At 62.3% G+C, this 15,746-nt stretch overlaps 1 protein-coding gene across 1 annotated transcript in view; it reads left to right on the top strand.

Moving 5' to 3' along the window:
* Positions 1–336: 336 nt before the first annotated feature.
* Positions 337–15,746, top strand: part of PKP1 (plakophilin 1) — a 39,978-nt gene continuing 24,568 nt past the window's right edge. Inside the window, exons 1-2 of the mRNA XM_070473807.1 lie at positions 337–553; positions 9,394–9,497. Coding sequence (XP_070329908.1) covers positions 352–553; positions 9,394–9,497 — 306 coding nt within the window. The 5' untranslated portion in view covers positions 337–351. The remainder of the gene's footprint in view (positions 554–9,393; positions 9,498–15,746) is intronic.

Here is a 15,746-nt window from a genome sequence, read left to right as displayed (position 1 = left end):
AAAGGAGGAAGCCGCCACGGTCCACGTTCGGGACTGGAGGCCCTGCCCCCGAGAGCGTCCGGCCCGCGGCGCGGCGCCCGGGGCTCCGGCGGAGCGGCCGCGGCGGGGAGGGGGCGGCGCGGGGCGGGGCGGTATATCCAGTCTGGCGGAGGGCGGGCCCGCCAGTGCCGGGGCCCGGACGGCGGGTGGAGGCGCCGGGAGCAGCCGAGAGCCGTCGCGCGCGCGGACCGTCGCTCTATGGGCACAGGGCGCCGCTGAGCGCGAGAAGAGCCCGCTCCCGCAGCCGCCCGCACCTCGCGCCTCTCGGCTCGCTCTCCAGGCCCGCGCCCCGCGCCCCGCGCCCGCGCCGCCATGAACCACTCGCCGCTCAAGACGGCCTTGGCCTACGAATGCTTCCAGGACCAGGACAACTCGACGCTGGCTCTGCCGTCCGACCAGAAAATGAAGACCGGCACGTCGGGCCGGCAGCGCGTGCAGGAGCAGGTGATGATGACCGTCAAGCGGCAGAAATCCAAGTCTTCCCAGTCGTCCACCCTGAGTCACTCCAACCGAGGTAAAGGCCGGATGCCCGCGTGGTCGTTCGCCCCTCCCCGACGCGAGGGGTGCGCGAGTCCCCATCTGGGGGCTCGGGGCAGGGTCCGCGCGGAGCGCCCCAGCGGCGCCCCCGGCCTTCTGGTCCACCTTGGAGCCGCGGCCCTGACCGCTCAGCGGCAGACAGTCAGGACCGACCTCTGGTCCAGGGGTTCTCTTCCCCAGCCGGCTCCGGGGGTCTCTCCCCGAGTCCGATCCTGCCCAGCCGCCCGTGGTCGTGCGCCCCTCACCCCTCCCACCCCAACGTTCACGAACTTAGCTGTGGGGTCCCAGTCCGGGGCGGAGGGGGGCGCCCAGTGCCTGGCTGGGATGGGCGGGTAGTCACAGAGCCCGACGAGAGCCCAGGAGGGGCGCATACTCTGGCAACCGGGCACCAGGTGGCAGGCGCCCCTGTGACGGCCCAGCGCTGGAGCCTCACAGCCAGAGGAGGCAGTGTGATTCCCAGGTGGCCCCAGGGCAGCGCGGACGCTGGGGGCCGAGCCCCGGGAGGGGTCCAGGACGCCCTTTCCCGGGGCTGAGAGCTACCCCCCTCCCTCGATACTGTCTGCCCACTCAGCTGGTGTAGAAGTATGCCTCTTAGAGGCCAGAGGCAATTTGGTTGGAGGTCAGAACCGCCCCTACCCCTGTCTGGGCCCTGGTGCTGGGCACTCCTTAATCTAGGCATGGGCCGCGCTGAGGTCCCCCAGCTGTTGGTGGAGGGCAGGAGAAAGGGGCAGGACCCCGAAACTCAGGGAGGAAGGTCTGATACCTGACAGGCACCTTAGTGGAAGTTCTAGACCACAGACTTTCATACAAAGCACTTCCCAGTGAGAATTACATGTAAGTCAGCAGGTACCTTCTACTTAATTATTTAGTTAGTTAAGTTTGTGAAAGTCCGGTCAGTCATATACAGCTCTTTGGGATCCCATGGGTGGTAGCCCACCAGGCTCCACTGTCCATGGAATTCTCCAGGCAATAATACTGGAGTTGGTTGCCATTTCTTTCTCCAGGGGATCTTCCCAACCCAGGGACTGAACCTGGGCCTTCTGCATTGCGGGCAGATTCTTCACTGTCTGAGCTACCAGGGAAGCCCAGTAGTTTAAGGCTAATAAGGAAGCTGCAGACTGTAAACCAGTACAGGTCAACCAAGATTTATTCATTGAAGAAAAAAAAGAGGTATATTTTTCAAGAGCTCTCAGGGAGCTCATGAGAGTGGGGTCAACGAGAGTAGTAAAGAGGAGGAGACAAAGGGGATGGACCCTCGCCCGCGGCCCACACGCACATGCGCACACATACCAGCTCTCTCTCTCTCTCACACACACACACACACACACACACACACACACACACACACGGCAGCTTGCGGGTGCGGCCTCCGTGCCTCCTTCTCTCCCCTGAGTGGCCCCAGGTAGAGCTGAGGGCGAGAGGATGGCTGGCAGAGGACTGCTCGGCGCCCAAGCCCCAACTCCTGAGGCTCTGTGCTCCCCGCCCTGGCTCCTCCCCCGCCAGGCCCCCACTCAAAGTCACAGCTTCTGGAGCGCTTGCCACCTTCCCTTTTGCTCGGGGCCTCAGTGGCTGCTTCCAGCCTTTTTTGGAAGTAGGACTGGAAAACAAAGTGGCCCCTTCTGGGCACCACGCAGTCACCGCTCACACCGGCTTCCTCTCTCCCTGGGGCTGGACTCGCCGGTCCCTCCCCTCCGGCTCCTCCCTGGCCTGAGCTGGGGGCCGCAGCTCCAGAGAAGACAGCCAGTCGAGGTGCCCGATGCCCCCTCCCCGCCCCAACAGGGTGCCTCCCCCGCCGCGGGTGACGTCCACCCCCCTCCCCGCACCTCCACCCCGAGGCCCGCGGGGGGTGTCAGCAGGAGCGCGTGGACTCTGCCGACGGCCGGCGCGTCCGCTCTGAGGGCTGACACTGTAGGCGTGTCCCCTTTACCCTTGGCTTGGACCAGTTTCCCCAGCGGGTGTTGTAACTGGGCGAGGCCGTCAGGCCACCTGGAGCTGGTGTTTCTGGTTTGTCTGGCTTTGTCTTCGGAGGGATCCCCTCCTTTTGGCAACCTGTTTGCTCCACGACCACCTCTGCCGGCTCCAGTCTCTCTTTGTCCCGTTGGTTTCACTCGACCCATCTGCTCTGGTTCCCAGGAGGGGTGACGGGGTCCCTGGGGGGACCACACGCCAGGCCGTCCCCCTCCGCCCCAGGACAGACTTGGTTCTCCTTCCGTTTCCCACGACAGGAGAGCAGGCTTCTGTGGGGTCTTTGATTCTCCCAGGCCCCCGCCCTGGCTCCTGCCCCACAGGGCGGCTCTCCACCTGGTCCGGGAAGGGCCTGGAGCCATCGAGGATGGTGGAAGGGGCCTGGTGCAGACACCATGCCCTCCCCCAAAACCTGGGCCCAGAAAGATGCCCTGCCCAGCCAGGCAGTCCCCAGGGAGGGAGGGGGTCTCTGAGGCCTGGAGACCCTGCGGGTGGAGTCTGCTTGGGACCTGGCCCCCCCTTTTCCTGAAGAGGCTCTGGAGCGTGGCTGCCCTTGCTTCCTGGGGGTCCCCGTGGTCAAAGGGTGTAAGCCCAGGTGGGAAGCAAGAGGAACCTGGGGACATGGCCGCCCAGTGGGAGATGAGGGCTGGAAAATGTGACCCCCTCAAGGGGGAGTCCACGCGGGGTGGACTGTGGGGGAAGAGGCTGGCGCACTGTCGTCCGGCCCCAGAGAAGGCTCTGCCGCACTCATGCCCTTTACGCTCCCCTTGGAGCCTCTGCTGAAAGCTGAACAAGCCTGCTCAGAATCAAATCCAAACCTGCCACCGCCACCACGCACACGCATACGCACACACACCCAGGCACGCACACACGAATGTGCACGCACACACACACGCTGGAGCCCACTCCCTTCCACACACCACTCCTCACTCCAGGGAGTCCTGACCCGCCCGCGCTGCCCACTGCCCCTAGACGGCGTCACCACGGGCTGGGGGTCCCGTCTGCACCCTCCTCAGCAGCACCGTTTCCTGCCTGTGACGGGCAGAGGTGGGGGGTGCACGGGGCAGGCATCCTCTCCCCGAAGCCCTCCTGGTGGAGGCTTGCACCCAGGGGGAGGGGCAGCACGGCCCCGTCTCGGGCCACACTGGCCGGTGCTCTGGCCTTGCGTGGGCCGTGTCTCAGCACAAGCCTGCGCCCGGGCCAGGGGTCTGCTCTCCGCTCTCTTGGAAGGTATCCCGTCCCGGGCACAGGCCAGGCTCAGACAGCTCTGCTGGGCTTCTCCCTCGGGACCAGCGCCAAGGCGCGAGGAGGGCGGGGTGTCTGCATCAGCCTGTCCCAGAGCAAAGTGTCCTGATTAAACCTCACAGGAGCCAGTGCTCCTTTCTTCACAATGCCTCTTGGCTCGGAGCTGAGGATTTAGCCAGCATTTCCACTGGCCTGTTATAACACATGCAAAAATGCCGAGTATCCTGGGTGTTCCACGGCACATGCCATTTCCCGGCATCCTGCTCCTTTGCTAAGCTCATTGACAGAGATTAAGAAAACAAATAAACAAAACAAACTCCTCGCCCCACACACCAAACTATCAACATCAATACACCAGTTGCTCTGGGTTTAAAACTCTGGGAGTTACCTCTGCTATAGGGTATGACTCCTAGAAGGTGTGTGATGTTTGAACAAAACAAAATGAAGGAACGTTTCCCGTGGAGCGGAAGCTAGCCTCGCGCAAGGCTCTTTATCGGCACGCACCTCTGAGGCACGCACGTGTGCACGCGCACACTCACTCCCGCTTGCAGCTTGTGCAGTGGTGCGAGTCCGACTGGTCCCAGGAGGCTTGAGCGCTCTCTGGAGCTGTCGCCAGCTGCTGTGTGACCTCAGGCCAGCCCTGCCTCTCTCTGGGTCTGTGCAGCCGTTAGAGGTGGGGCACGATCACCGCAGATGTTCCACTGGAGGCAGATTGTATGTCTCACTGCCTCTGCAGACCGTTTCCCCAAACCACCTGCCATGGCAAAAGGCCACTCCTCGCAAGACACAGCCCTCCCAGTCTCCCTCCAGGAAGCATCGGATCACCAAAAAATATCTCCCAGTGACTGCTCTCAATCGCGGCCACACGTTGGCACCGTCTGGGAGTTTTAAAGAATGCGCCTGCCCGGGTCCCACCCTGGAGGCTCTGGTTTAGTTACTGTGGGGACGGCGTGGGCAGGTGGACTTGCAACAAAGTTCAAGAATCCTTGTTCTTGTCCCCACCCTCCCTCAGACAGAGACCCAATGTGGGGATCACCCCATCCCATGCACACACACACACACACACACACACACTCACACATACAAATGGCATCTGGCGCAGCAGTAGCTGGGGGCAGTCGTTTACTCTGGAAGCCCCTGCGGGCTGAGCTCTGCCCAGCCCCCCCTGCCCCCTGTGCCAGCCCAGCCCTTGGCCCAACCCGCAGGCTCAGCGGGGCCGCGCACAGATCATCAGAAGGAGAAGCAGGTTCCGGCAGAGCTGGTTTGAGCACGCCCTGGCCGGCCCTCGGGGTCACGTGTGCTGGCGAGGGACGGGGGAGACGGGGCTGGGGCGGCCCAGGCCGCTCTGGTGTCTGTTCCTACACGTGCGCAGGAGCGGGCAGGACTGTGCCGGGGGGCTGTGGGACCAGGCCGAACACCCCTGTCCAGGGCTGGGTGGCATGTCCGGAGCCCCCTGCTGGCCTGGGCGAGGGCGGAGGGGCCGGCGCCGGGCTGCCGGACGGTCCAGGCGCCCAGGCGTCTCCCTCCTCTCTCACCGAAGTCCCTCTTACTGTGGGCCCCGCTCTGCTGGGCATCCCTCATGGGAGGGATTTAGGGAGTGAAGCAAAGGCGTTTTCAGGGCCAAAAGGTGGAGGGCATCCTTTCTCAAGCTTTTGTGCTGAGGAATCTTCGTAAGCGCAAGAGCAGCCGGAAGACAGGCCCTCGCAGGGCAGCCCGGGGTGCCCCTCTCTGAGGGCGGGCGGCTCGTGGGGCAGGGTGTGGGGGCTGGTCGGTGGGGGGGGGGACTCTGCTGTGGAGCAGCCCGGCCAGCAGGCTGGCCATGTCCTGAGGGCCTCCTCCAGGTGGAGTCCGGTCCCGGGGTTGGCGTGGGTGGGGACCTCCCCACACACACACGCGCGCGCGCGCGCGCACACACGCAGCACAGAGTGTGTCCAGCAGGCGGCCGCATGCCAACTGGCTCCGCGGGAGGCCCGGCCCCCCGGGGGTCTTCCCCAGGAGGAGCTGGCCGTGGTCGGGTTGGGGGAGCGGGCGGGGCCCACGAGAGGAGAGCAGGAATGTTTCAGGTGTGGCAGGCGTGGAAAGCTTGGAGGTGGAAGGATGAATCACCCTGGGAGGGTCCGCCCGCCCGGCGGGGGAAGAGTCCTGGGCGTCCTGACGGGGGCTCCCCGGTGACCTGGGGCGAGCCGCCCCCTGTGCGGCCCGAGGGGAGGACCCCAGGTGCTGTCGTCTGCGGGGTGGGTCTGAGATGGCTTCTCCCCCGAGCGCTGACCCGAGTGAGGCTTCTGTGTGGGCAGAGCGGCCGAGAATGCTGACCCCCACGGGGAAGGCGGACCTTTGCCCTCTGACCCCAGACTTCTGGGGGTGGGCAGACACCTCTGGCAGACACACGTTGGACAGAGAGGCCCATGGCCCTTCCTGAGAGGACGTGGGTGCCGTGCCCCCCGGGAGGTGGGGTGAATGTGGAGTGAGAGGTGCTGGGGCCCTTCTTCCCACCCCCGGCCAGGGCTGCGGCCTTGGGCATTCTGGCTCCGGTCTCTCCCAGTTCATGGACCAACAGGGACCTCTCTGGCTGCGGGGGGACCTGGTCGAGTGGAGTGAAGAACCCCAGCCCCCTGCTGCAGGTGCAGGGACGCTGAGCCCCAGGGCTGGGCGGGGGTCCACACCCCACCACGCCCTGCACCGAGAGGACGGGGACATGGGTGCGGAGACCAGGTGGGGGTCATCGCGGAAGGCTTCCTAAGAGTGACGTCCAGAGAAGCCAAGGGGCCCGTGGAGAAGCCGTCAGAGCTGTTCCATCACTCTCAGGGGGAAGCCCCGTGTTCTTCCTGCTGCACTTGACTCAGAGGGTGGTGCTTACCAACCAGACCCCCGGGGTCAGGAGAGGGAGCCCTTGCTTCTGCTGTGGGCACAGTGCTCACAAACAGCTCACCTCCTGCCTGCACCCCTTCGAGTATCTGGCGCACTGCAAGGTGTGACTGCAAGTATGTGAAGTCTCTGGACTCCCCTCGAAACCGCAGCCCACAAGCAGGTGCCTCCTGCCAGAGAAGTAGTGCTGGCCGGTGTGATGGCAGCCTCGTTCTCACAAGGAGGCCAAACCAAGTGGCTCATGGTGGGAGTCAGGCAGTCTGACACCCAGTGGCAGGTGATCTTGGGAAGGTGCCCTCAGGAGCTGCCTGGATGGGCCTGGAGACCTTGGTCCAACCAGAAGTGAGAGCTACCACCCACACCTGTCACCACCGCAGTCCCCCTGGGTCACAGGAACTGGCCTTGGCTGATAGGGCACTGCAGAGCCATGGCAGAGAACTCCCCCACTGTCACGTGGAGGGAACTAAGAGGGAGGCGGGCAGGTGCAGGTGTTGGGGAGCAGACGCTTCAGCTGGTGACCAAGAGGACAAGTGACGTCTCTGCTGACCGCCTCCCTCTTGAGCAGGGTGGGGGCCCTGTGGGAACCTGCCCTCCGTGGAGCCTCCCGGGGACGCCTGTCCCAGAACCCCATGTCTGTCGCCAGCCCAGATTTCCATCCAAAGCAGCTGACTGGCCCACACCCGCCCTTGGGTGAGGACTTCCTCCCCTGTGGGACCCTGGTCTGTTCCCCCCGCCTCACCCAGAAGGGCTCCAGGAGTGGGCTGGACAGAGGGGAGGTGGGCAGGACGCCGGCTGTCAGCTGCCTGCCCTGGGGTACACGCCCGCGAGATTGCCCCCAGACTCCTCCTGAGGAAGGTCACCTTTTCAGAGGGGCGGTTTCCTGAGAAGGGAGGCGGTGTGGCTGCCTGGTCATCAGGGAGCGTGGAGTAAGTCAGAGCCTCAGGGGAGCCCCTTCGGGAGTCAGGCCTGGGCCCGGGGCACCCTGGAACAGGCAGACATCTGGAGGGACCCTGAGGCTGGCAGCCAAGCAGATGATGATGAAGCCTTTGGTGCCCAAATGCTTCCTTGCTGAAGCCTGTCTCTAGAGACAAGAAGGCCGGCTTCCCTGAATGCCGTGAGGTGAGAGTCACTATGATCACACAGCCACGGGACCTGGGGGTGCAGAGAGGCCACCCCTTCCCTCTCCAGAAGAGGAGGGCCAGGCCCGGTGCAAGTGCATGCCAAGTCTCTTTAGTCGTGCCCAACTCTTTACGACCCCATGGACCATAGCCCGCCAGGCTCCTCTGTCCATGGGGTTCTCCAGGCGAGAATGCTGGAGTGGGCTGCCGTTTCCTTCTCCGGGGATCTTCCCGACCCGGGGATCGAACCTGCGTCTCCTGTGCCGCCTGCATTGGCGAGTGGGTTCTTTACCACTGAGCGACCTGGGGAGCCCCCACCGAGGTCCAGAGCCAGGACCAGCTTCAACACCTCTAGCTGCAGGGCAGGGGTCTCTGCCGCAGCCACTGGCCCCAGTAGCCCTCCGTGGTGGGGGCCTGAGGAGTCAGGGGCAGGACTCCTCCTGTGAGCTGTCGGGGCCACCTGGCTCTAGACGGGGGTGGCCCGAGGTGGGGACACACACTGCAAAGCCAGCCTGCCCTGCCTCCTCTCCCAGCCCGGGTGCTCAGCGCCCACCCCCAGAGGGATGGGGGTCTGAGGGGCGCAGTCCCCGGGGAGGGGCAGACTGAGCCAGACCCTGCCCCTGGAGCTGCGCTCGGGCCCTCTGCCGGGATCCGCCTTCCCCAGGGCCCAAGAGGCGTGGGGCCGGCCTTGCTGTGGATGCCCAGGCCATCAAGCCACAGCTCCTGGTCCGGGAAATGGGGCGCCAGACGGCATGCGGCCTGGGGTCCGGACCCAGGACAGCCCTTTGGGCAGAGCTCGGTCCCAGGTTTTGAGCTTGGGTTCACAGACAATTACGATTCCACGTCTGTGGCCGAGGAAGGCAGGCCGGCTTGGCACAACACGCGGCGTGAGTGGAGCTCTGGGCAGGTCACCATCAGCTTCTAGGGCAGTGGGCAGAGCCGGGCTGTCCTGAGGGCCACCCCCCCCCCCCAGCTGTCTGGTGAAGGGGCCGTCTGTCCAGGCCGCCCTCTGCGAGCCGAAGCCACTTTGCCCCTAATGATCGTAATGACGCGCCATCCTCCCGCGGACCCTGTCATCTGCGGCCCACGTGCTCTGGGAAAACAGTAATTACCCCTTCCTGGACCTTTGAGGTCTGTGGCTGCTCCCCCTTTGGCGGTGGGGGCACCTGGGAGAGGAAGGAGGCCCCTTACCCCATCTGGGTCAGGAACCAGAGTCCGCCGGGCGCGGGCCGCATCCTCGGACGCTGCCCCGTGGCCCTGACTGCAGCCTCTGGGCCCAGCATGTCCACCTCCTGGCTGTCTTCCCTGAGCGGGAAGGCCGTCCTTGTGGACCGAGGGGTCCTGTTTCCCTGGACCGGGGCGGCAGGGGCCCGAGGCCCCCCAGGCCAGCTCCTGACCTGTTGGTGCCAGCCCACCACAGGTAGGCCCTGGAAGGGGGCTGCCCGGGGCCCTGAGAGCTGAGCCCGCAGCCGTGCGGCTGTGCCGGAGCGGGCAGAGAGGGAGAGGCGGGCCCAGAGCTGCTCTCCGTCCTCCTGGTCTCCTCTGAGGGTGCCGGTGCCCAGGGGACGAGGGCTGGGGGCGGCGCGGGGCCGGCACCGTCCTAACCCCTGTCCTTGCCCCCAAGGCTCCATGTATGACGGCCTGGCTGACAACTACAACTACGGGAGCAGCAGCCGGAGCAGCTTCTACTCCAAGTTCCAGGCGGGGAACGGCTCGTGGGGCTACCCGGTAAGGAGCCGCTTCCTGGGCGCTTGCGGGCACGGTCCCCGGTTTGAGCAGGAGAAAGCGTCCTGGCTGCTGAGAAGGGGGTGGGGGCAGCAGGGTTCCCGAGGGGAAGCCCCCATCTCTGACCAGTCCGTCTGCTTGGCCATTATTTCACATGTGGCGCTACTGCACTCCTTCCGGGCAGAGTGGGTATTTCTAAATGTATCAAATGAGAACATTTTAGAAAAGGAAAGCATCTTTTTTTTTTTTAAGTCCATTTTCTCATATGTCTGATTTACTTATGGTTCAGAAAGAAGTTTGATTCTTGTGGTCCGGTCATGGGCGTACTTAGATGTTTCTAGAAACATCCCCAGGGGCCCCCCTCCTCAGTGGGTGCTGATGACCAAGACCGGGACTCTGGAGGTCCCCTGGGGGGGTGGGGGCGTCCACGGCGGCCAGCTCTGGAGTAAGGGGGTGTGTGCCCAGGGCTTGAGTTTAAAAGTTGGACAGACCCACGTTGAGATTCTAGTTGTACTGCTATAGGGCTTGCGACCTTGGCCGAGAGACTTCCGTGCCTTAGTTCCCCCACAGGTAGGATGGGTCTGACAAAGTCTATCTCTGGGTTGTTGTCAGGCCTAAACAAAACAATATGCATTGAAAAACCTGAGCATAGTTCTTAAGAAACTTTTTTTGATTAGCACGACGAGACTATCCTTGATGCCTTCAGCCAAGCCCTGTCTCCGTCCTTCTCTGTGGCCTCACCGTGGTGCCCATCACCCATTACTGGGCAAATACCTCTTTAGCCCTAACTCCACGCCAGGCACTGAACCAGATGCTCTGGTTCAACCACACAAGCCCGCACAGGAGTCTTCACTCCAAATCGGGGTGCTGGGTTAGGTGACGCCCAGGTTTCTGCCCAGTCTGCAGATTCCATGACTTTATTTTTGCTAACGTCCACATCAGCCTGTACTGCTCCAGGAGTTCCGTGAGGCCCCTCAGGCCTGTGCATCGGGGACAGCTTCTCGAGGGGACTCGGCTCTGTGCGCTGGGGCTTGGGTTTCGGCAGCTCTGGCTTTGAGCCCACGTTGCTCACAGATGTCACCCTGATTGTCAGGGTCCTGGGCAAGAGGGAGGTGGATAGTCTACGAGTTAGATGTTCTCTGTCATCCCCTTGATTCCTTCCTCCCTGAGTTCTTGTTGAGGCTCATTCGGGAGGACTGGGCTTCCCTGGTAGCTGACAGGAGGACTTGCCTTTCTTGCATGTCACAGGTTTAACTAGGTTTGCTGTGCATTCATTTGCCCTCCTTTTTCAGATTCTTGATGTCAGTTGATAACACCAGTGCCAATAACTGATGAATACAGTGAGCCCAGCAGGTCGGTAGTTCAGGCACAGATGTGAGCAAAGGGCTTTGACACATAGACTGATGACCGGGCAGAATCTGGAGATGACTTATAATGCCGTGCAAAGGGTGAGGAGAGAGGAGGGCAGGTCCCTGGACGGGACCAGCAGTGAGGATGAGTAAGCTGCTGACTGAGCTGTGTGTGTGTCTTCACCGCGGTGCGTTGCCCAATCGGAACCTGGGCACCCGGGCTCGAGCCCTGGGCACTGTGGATCAAGCTCTGACCGCCCTGGGTGTCGCCGCTCCCCTCCGTGGGTGCTTCACCTGCCCTGGGGGGGGGGATCCATCCCCCGGGCAGCGTCCTCAGGTGGGCCATGAGGGGTTGTCTCAGCAGACCTTTGGACAGGGCCTACGCGGAGCTCTTCCCGAGGGGCTGTTCCGAGAGCCTGAGTGTGGCAGGGCTGAGCGTTTCTCCTGGCCCGCCGCCCCCACCCTCGCGGTGCCTGCCTGCTGACACCTGGTGAGAAGCCCTCCCTCCCGGCCTCCTCGCTCCTTCTCCGCTGGCGGGACTTCAGACATGACTCAGGGCCGGCGCTGTCGGGGCACGTCCCGGCTCCGCTCCGCTCAGGAGGCTTCTGGGAACAGCGCACAGCTGCGCGCACACGGGGATTTGGCGGCGAGAGGGGCGGGGGGTGGGGGGCGGTGGAAGAATTGATGCCGGAGCCAGCGCGTGTCAGCCAGGACGGCGGAACCCAGCAGGTCGGGACTCGGGCTGGGGAGCAGAGGGCGAGCAGCGGAGACGGAGGCGCCGGGAGAGCCTCAGGCCGAGGGGCTGTCCCAGGGACGGAGCGCCCGAGCCAGGCGGCTTCAGCCCTGCCGCCTCCCCAGAAACCGGCCCAGAGGGCGGGGCTGGGGGCGCGCAGGCACGCGGACCCTCCTCAGAGGAGCCTCCAGCTGCCCGAGAAGCAGGGAACTGGGAGAAACCCAGAGAGGACGCCGGCAAGGCGAAAGTAGGCGTCGGTGGCTGAGCCGCAGAACTGTACCAGCCCTGCCATTACTCGTGACCCCTAAAGGTTTTTATAAAATATACTGGTCGTTAGTGCCATTTTAGGGGCCCCCTAACAAAACCAGCCCCATTTCTGTGTTGTCAGGACCTGTGTTTGACCAGAAATGACACTCAGCCCTCTGAGAGCCTCACTTCTCAGGCTTGAAACATTGAATCAACTTCAGATAACATACACTGGTCACCCCCGAGCATGGATTTTATCTAAATATGCCAAGTACCTGAGGACAATTCCAAAAAGGAAAGTTCTAAAGGTGTTTAAAAAGCCATGTGATTCTACCTTATATTCTATTTCAGCAATAGTCGTCTAATTTAAAAAACGTGGACGAGATGTGTATATGTGTGTATCAGTCTCTCAGTTGTGTCCGACTCTGAGACCCCCATGGTCTGTAGCCCGCTAGGCTCCTCTGTCCAAGGGATTCTCCAGGCAAGAGTACTGGAGTAGGTTGCCATTTCCCTCTCCATGTATATATGTGTATATATATATATCATCATATTACTTATACTACTTATAATCTACAACCACTTATATCACAAGTCAGCCTTGCCAGGTGGCACCCAGTGATAAAGAACCCGCCTGCCGATGCAGGAGACGTAGGAGGCAAGGGTTTGATCCCTGGGTCAGGAAGATCCCCAGGAGAAGGGCATGGCAGCCCACTTCAATGCTCTTGCCTGGACAATCCCATGGACAGAGGAGCCTGGCGGGCTACAGTCCACGGGTTGCAAACTCTTGGCCCTGCCCGAAGCCATGTGGCACACGTACACACACATCACAAGTCAAGAAAATTAACCCTGAGGACGTTCAATAGAATGAAGCAGAGTGAATCTGACACACCACCCAGGGGCGTGAGAAAAGAACCGGTCCAGAGAAAACCCTTGGCTGGTCAGTTGTCCATTCTTTTCTGGTCGTTCCAGCCTCCTGGCCCTCGGAGACCGAATCTATGGGGCGGCATTGCTAGAGCCCAGAGCCCAGGACCTTGGGGAATGGGGAGCGGGGAAGCTGAGGTGAAGGGTGGGGCGTGCCCAGTCTTGTTCTCAGGACCAGGCTTGGGGAGTGTCAGAGCCCAACGAGGATGACATTCCACAGCTGAGGACATCTGGGCCCAGTGAGCCCCAGGGTCACATGGCTGGTGACGGGGCAGCGGACTGGACCCCGGCCTCCTGGCTCTCACCCTGATGTTCCTGTCCTCACTCCAGACATCGATCTCCATGTTGTAGCACTACAGCCCATTCTGGGGACTCAGAGGAGACCCATGACTTCACATGCCCTCACTGCCTCCCTGCCGCCCCCACGCCCGCCCCTTCCTCCCCACCACCAAGAGCTGCAGGCAGCGGCCCCCGCTTCTTTCCTGGACTCGACCCCCTCAGCTGTCAGTGTCAACGGAGGTCAGGCTGGGCTGCCCAGTAAAGCATAAAGAAATGCAATTTTGGAGGCCTGTTTATCCTAAAATGTTATTTGTTGTTTATCTGATCTTCAGATTTAGCTGGGTGTCCTGTATTTGCTGGATCTGGAGACCCCAGGTCAGTGTGTGTTTCTACTTATACCTGTAAGATAAACAAGACCCCCAAGTGCCTGTCTCCTAGGCTGGGGACCCAGACAGAATTTCCTAGGGGAGGGAAGGGGGGCTGCTGCCCCTCTGAGGGTCCTTGTACCGGGTCCCTGGAAGCCAGCTGCTGTCACCCTAGCGTGTCCTGGATGAGGCTGCAGCCCGTGGACAGGTTAGACTCCTGGGAAAGGTCTGGGTTAAGGCGTCAGTCTCCTTCACTTGTGCCTCCAGCCTGAAAGGTTTTCCACAAACCAAGAAGTGCGTCATGAGCATTCCATCCCTCTGGGCGTCACACGGGTGAGAGGTGCTTTGGCTGTGGACAGGCTGAGAGCATCCTGCCGGGAGCCGATTCCATATGGTAGCAGCTGCCAGGTGGTCTGGGCCAGGGTTCCCCCGGGGACGCCGTGTTGAACCCCTTCTCCGTGCTCAGTTACCCCAGACCAGCGCGCGGAGGGCCAGACTCCCCAGGAGAGTGACCAGGGGAGATTCTGTCTTCATTCTCATCACTAACCCCATTTTTCTATTTCATTCCAGTATTCTTGGGCTTCCCTTGTAGCTCAGCTGGTAAAGAATCTGCCTGCAATGCGGGAGACCTGGGTTCAACCCCTGGGTTGGGAAGATCCGCTGGAGAAGGGAATGGCTACCCACTCCAGTATTTGGGCCTGGAGAATCCCACGGACTGTATAGCCCATGGGGTCGCAAAGAGTCGGACACCACTAGCGACTTTCACTTTTTCAGGGCAGGCCAGTAGTTAGGACTCCATGCGCTCACTGCTGAGGGCCCAGGCTCTGTTCGGGAAACTAAGATCACACAAGCAGCATGGCACTGCTGGAAAAAAAAAAATTATTTAAAGAAAATACCCAGGATTCACCGCGAATCTTCCTCCCAGCCTCTTCTCAGCTATATGTGCTTACTGACATGTTAGTGGTTGATGAGCCCACCACGAACCAGCCTCCATGTGCTGGGACCCCCTCCCTGAGGGGGGTGGGCACTCAACACCCAGAGGTGCCCCGAGGCCCCCTTCTGTAGATGAGAGGGCTGGGCTTGTGCAAGGCTCCGTGGGGGATGGGAACCCAGGCTCTGCGAGCCGCGTGTGCGCGGGGTCTGTGGGGGCTGGGCCCAGGGCGAGGGTCTGCCAGAGAGAACGTGGTGGGACTCTTGCCCTTGAAGCAGAGGAACAGGCTATCTTTGCCAGCAGACAGACTCCTCCCAGAGGCAGGTGGCATGGAAGGACCGTTCTTAGCTTCAGCTTGCCTGTCTCGGCAGTGGGTGAGAATTCCTGTTTCGAGGGCAGGCGGGGCTGTGGACAGGACGTACCAGTCAAGCAGGAGGCCTCGATTCTGCTCTCAGCTCGGCTGCTACGAGCAGAGGGACCTGGGGCTTATCTCCTCTCGAGACCTTTCTCATCCTTGGAGGAAGGCTGTTGGACGAGATCCTAGTGGAGGGCTCCTTTGGCCCTGACTTTTCAGGTTCTGTGTGGCTGGAGAGCGGTCTGTGAGCAGCTGCCAGGACCTCACGGTGGTCTCCGGGTGGGGTGGGACCACCCCCAGGCCTGGGGTACACTGGCTTCTGCTTTCATCTGGGCCAGGCACCGGGGAAACGGTGGCTGATTGAGCCTTGCAGCAGCCGCAGAGCTGCTTGGGCTTTGTGCCCTTCACTTTGCAGGGAGGAGGCAGGCCCTCGAGCTCCCTACAGAGGAGGGGAGGCCCCTAGAAACCGCCGCCTTGAAAGCCCAGGCCTGCCTCCTGCCCTGCTCCCTTCTCTGGGTTCTCTGATCGGTTTGGAAAGTCCCAGCAGAGAAGCAAGCCCCGTCCAGGCGGGCACGGCTCCTGCCCCCAGAGGGAGTGGTCTAGGTGCTTGCCAGCCCGGGTCCTCTGCCAGCAGTGACGCACCCCCACCCAGTCCCAAGGGCCCCGGGCTCTCGCCGGGCAAGAAGAGGCAATGATCCTGCTGCCGAGGGACAGAATGTGCCCGAGAGAGGAGACGAGGGAGTGGGGCCGGGGGCTGCCCCCTGCTCCCCTCCCTGCAGGAGCAGCCCCTGTCTGACTGTGGCTGGCCCCCCGGGTTCACCAGCAGGATCTCCTTGGCTCTGAGGTCCTGCATCAGGTGTCCTCACTTGGGGGAGAGAAGCTGGCACCCAGGGGCTTGGAAGGGAGAGGATGCAGCCGCGGAGCCATGCAGGCAGAGTCCCAGGGCAGCTCTGAGTGCGTAACTGAGCTTGGAGGGCTGCCCTTGGCAGACAGGAAGGGCAGGGGGTTGTCCAGGCCTGGGGCTGGCACCGGGCGCCTGGGCACAGCCATCACTCCCAGTAGGGCAGGGCCAG

The sequence above is a fragment of the Odocoileus virginianus genome, chromosome 11 (genome assembly GCF_023699985.2).
Source record: "Odocoileus virginianus isolate 20LAN1187 ecotype Illinois chromosome 11, Ovbor_1.2, whole genome shotgun sequence".
NCBI lineage: Eukaryota > Metazoa > Chordata > Mammalia > Artiodactyla > Cervidae > Odocoileus > Odocoileus virginianus.
The sequence above is the reverse complement of the archived record's forward strand: the minus strand, read 5'-3'. Positions and strand labels throughout refer to the sequence as shown.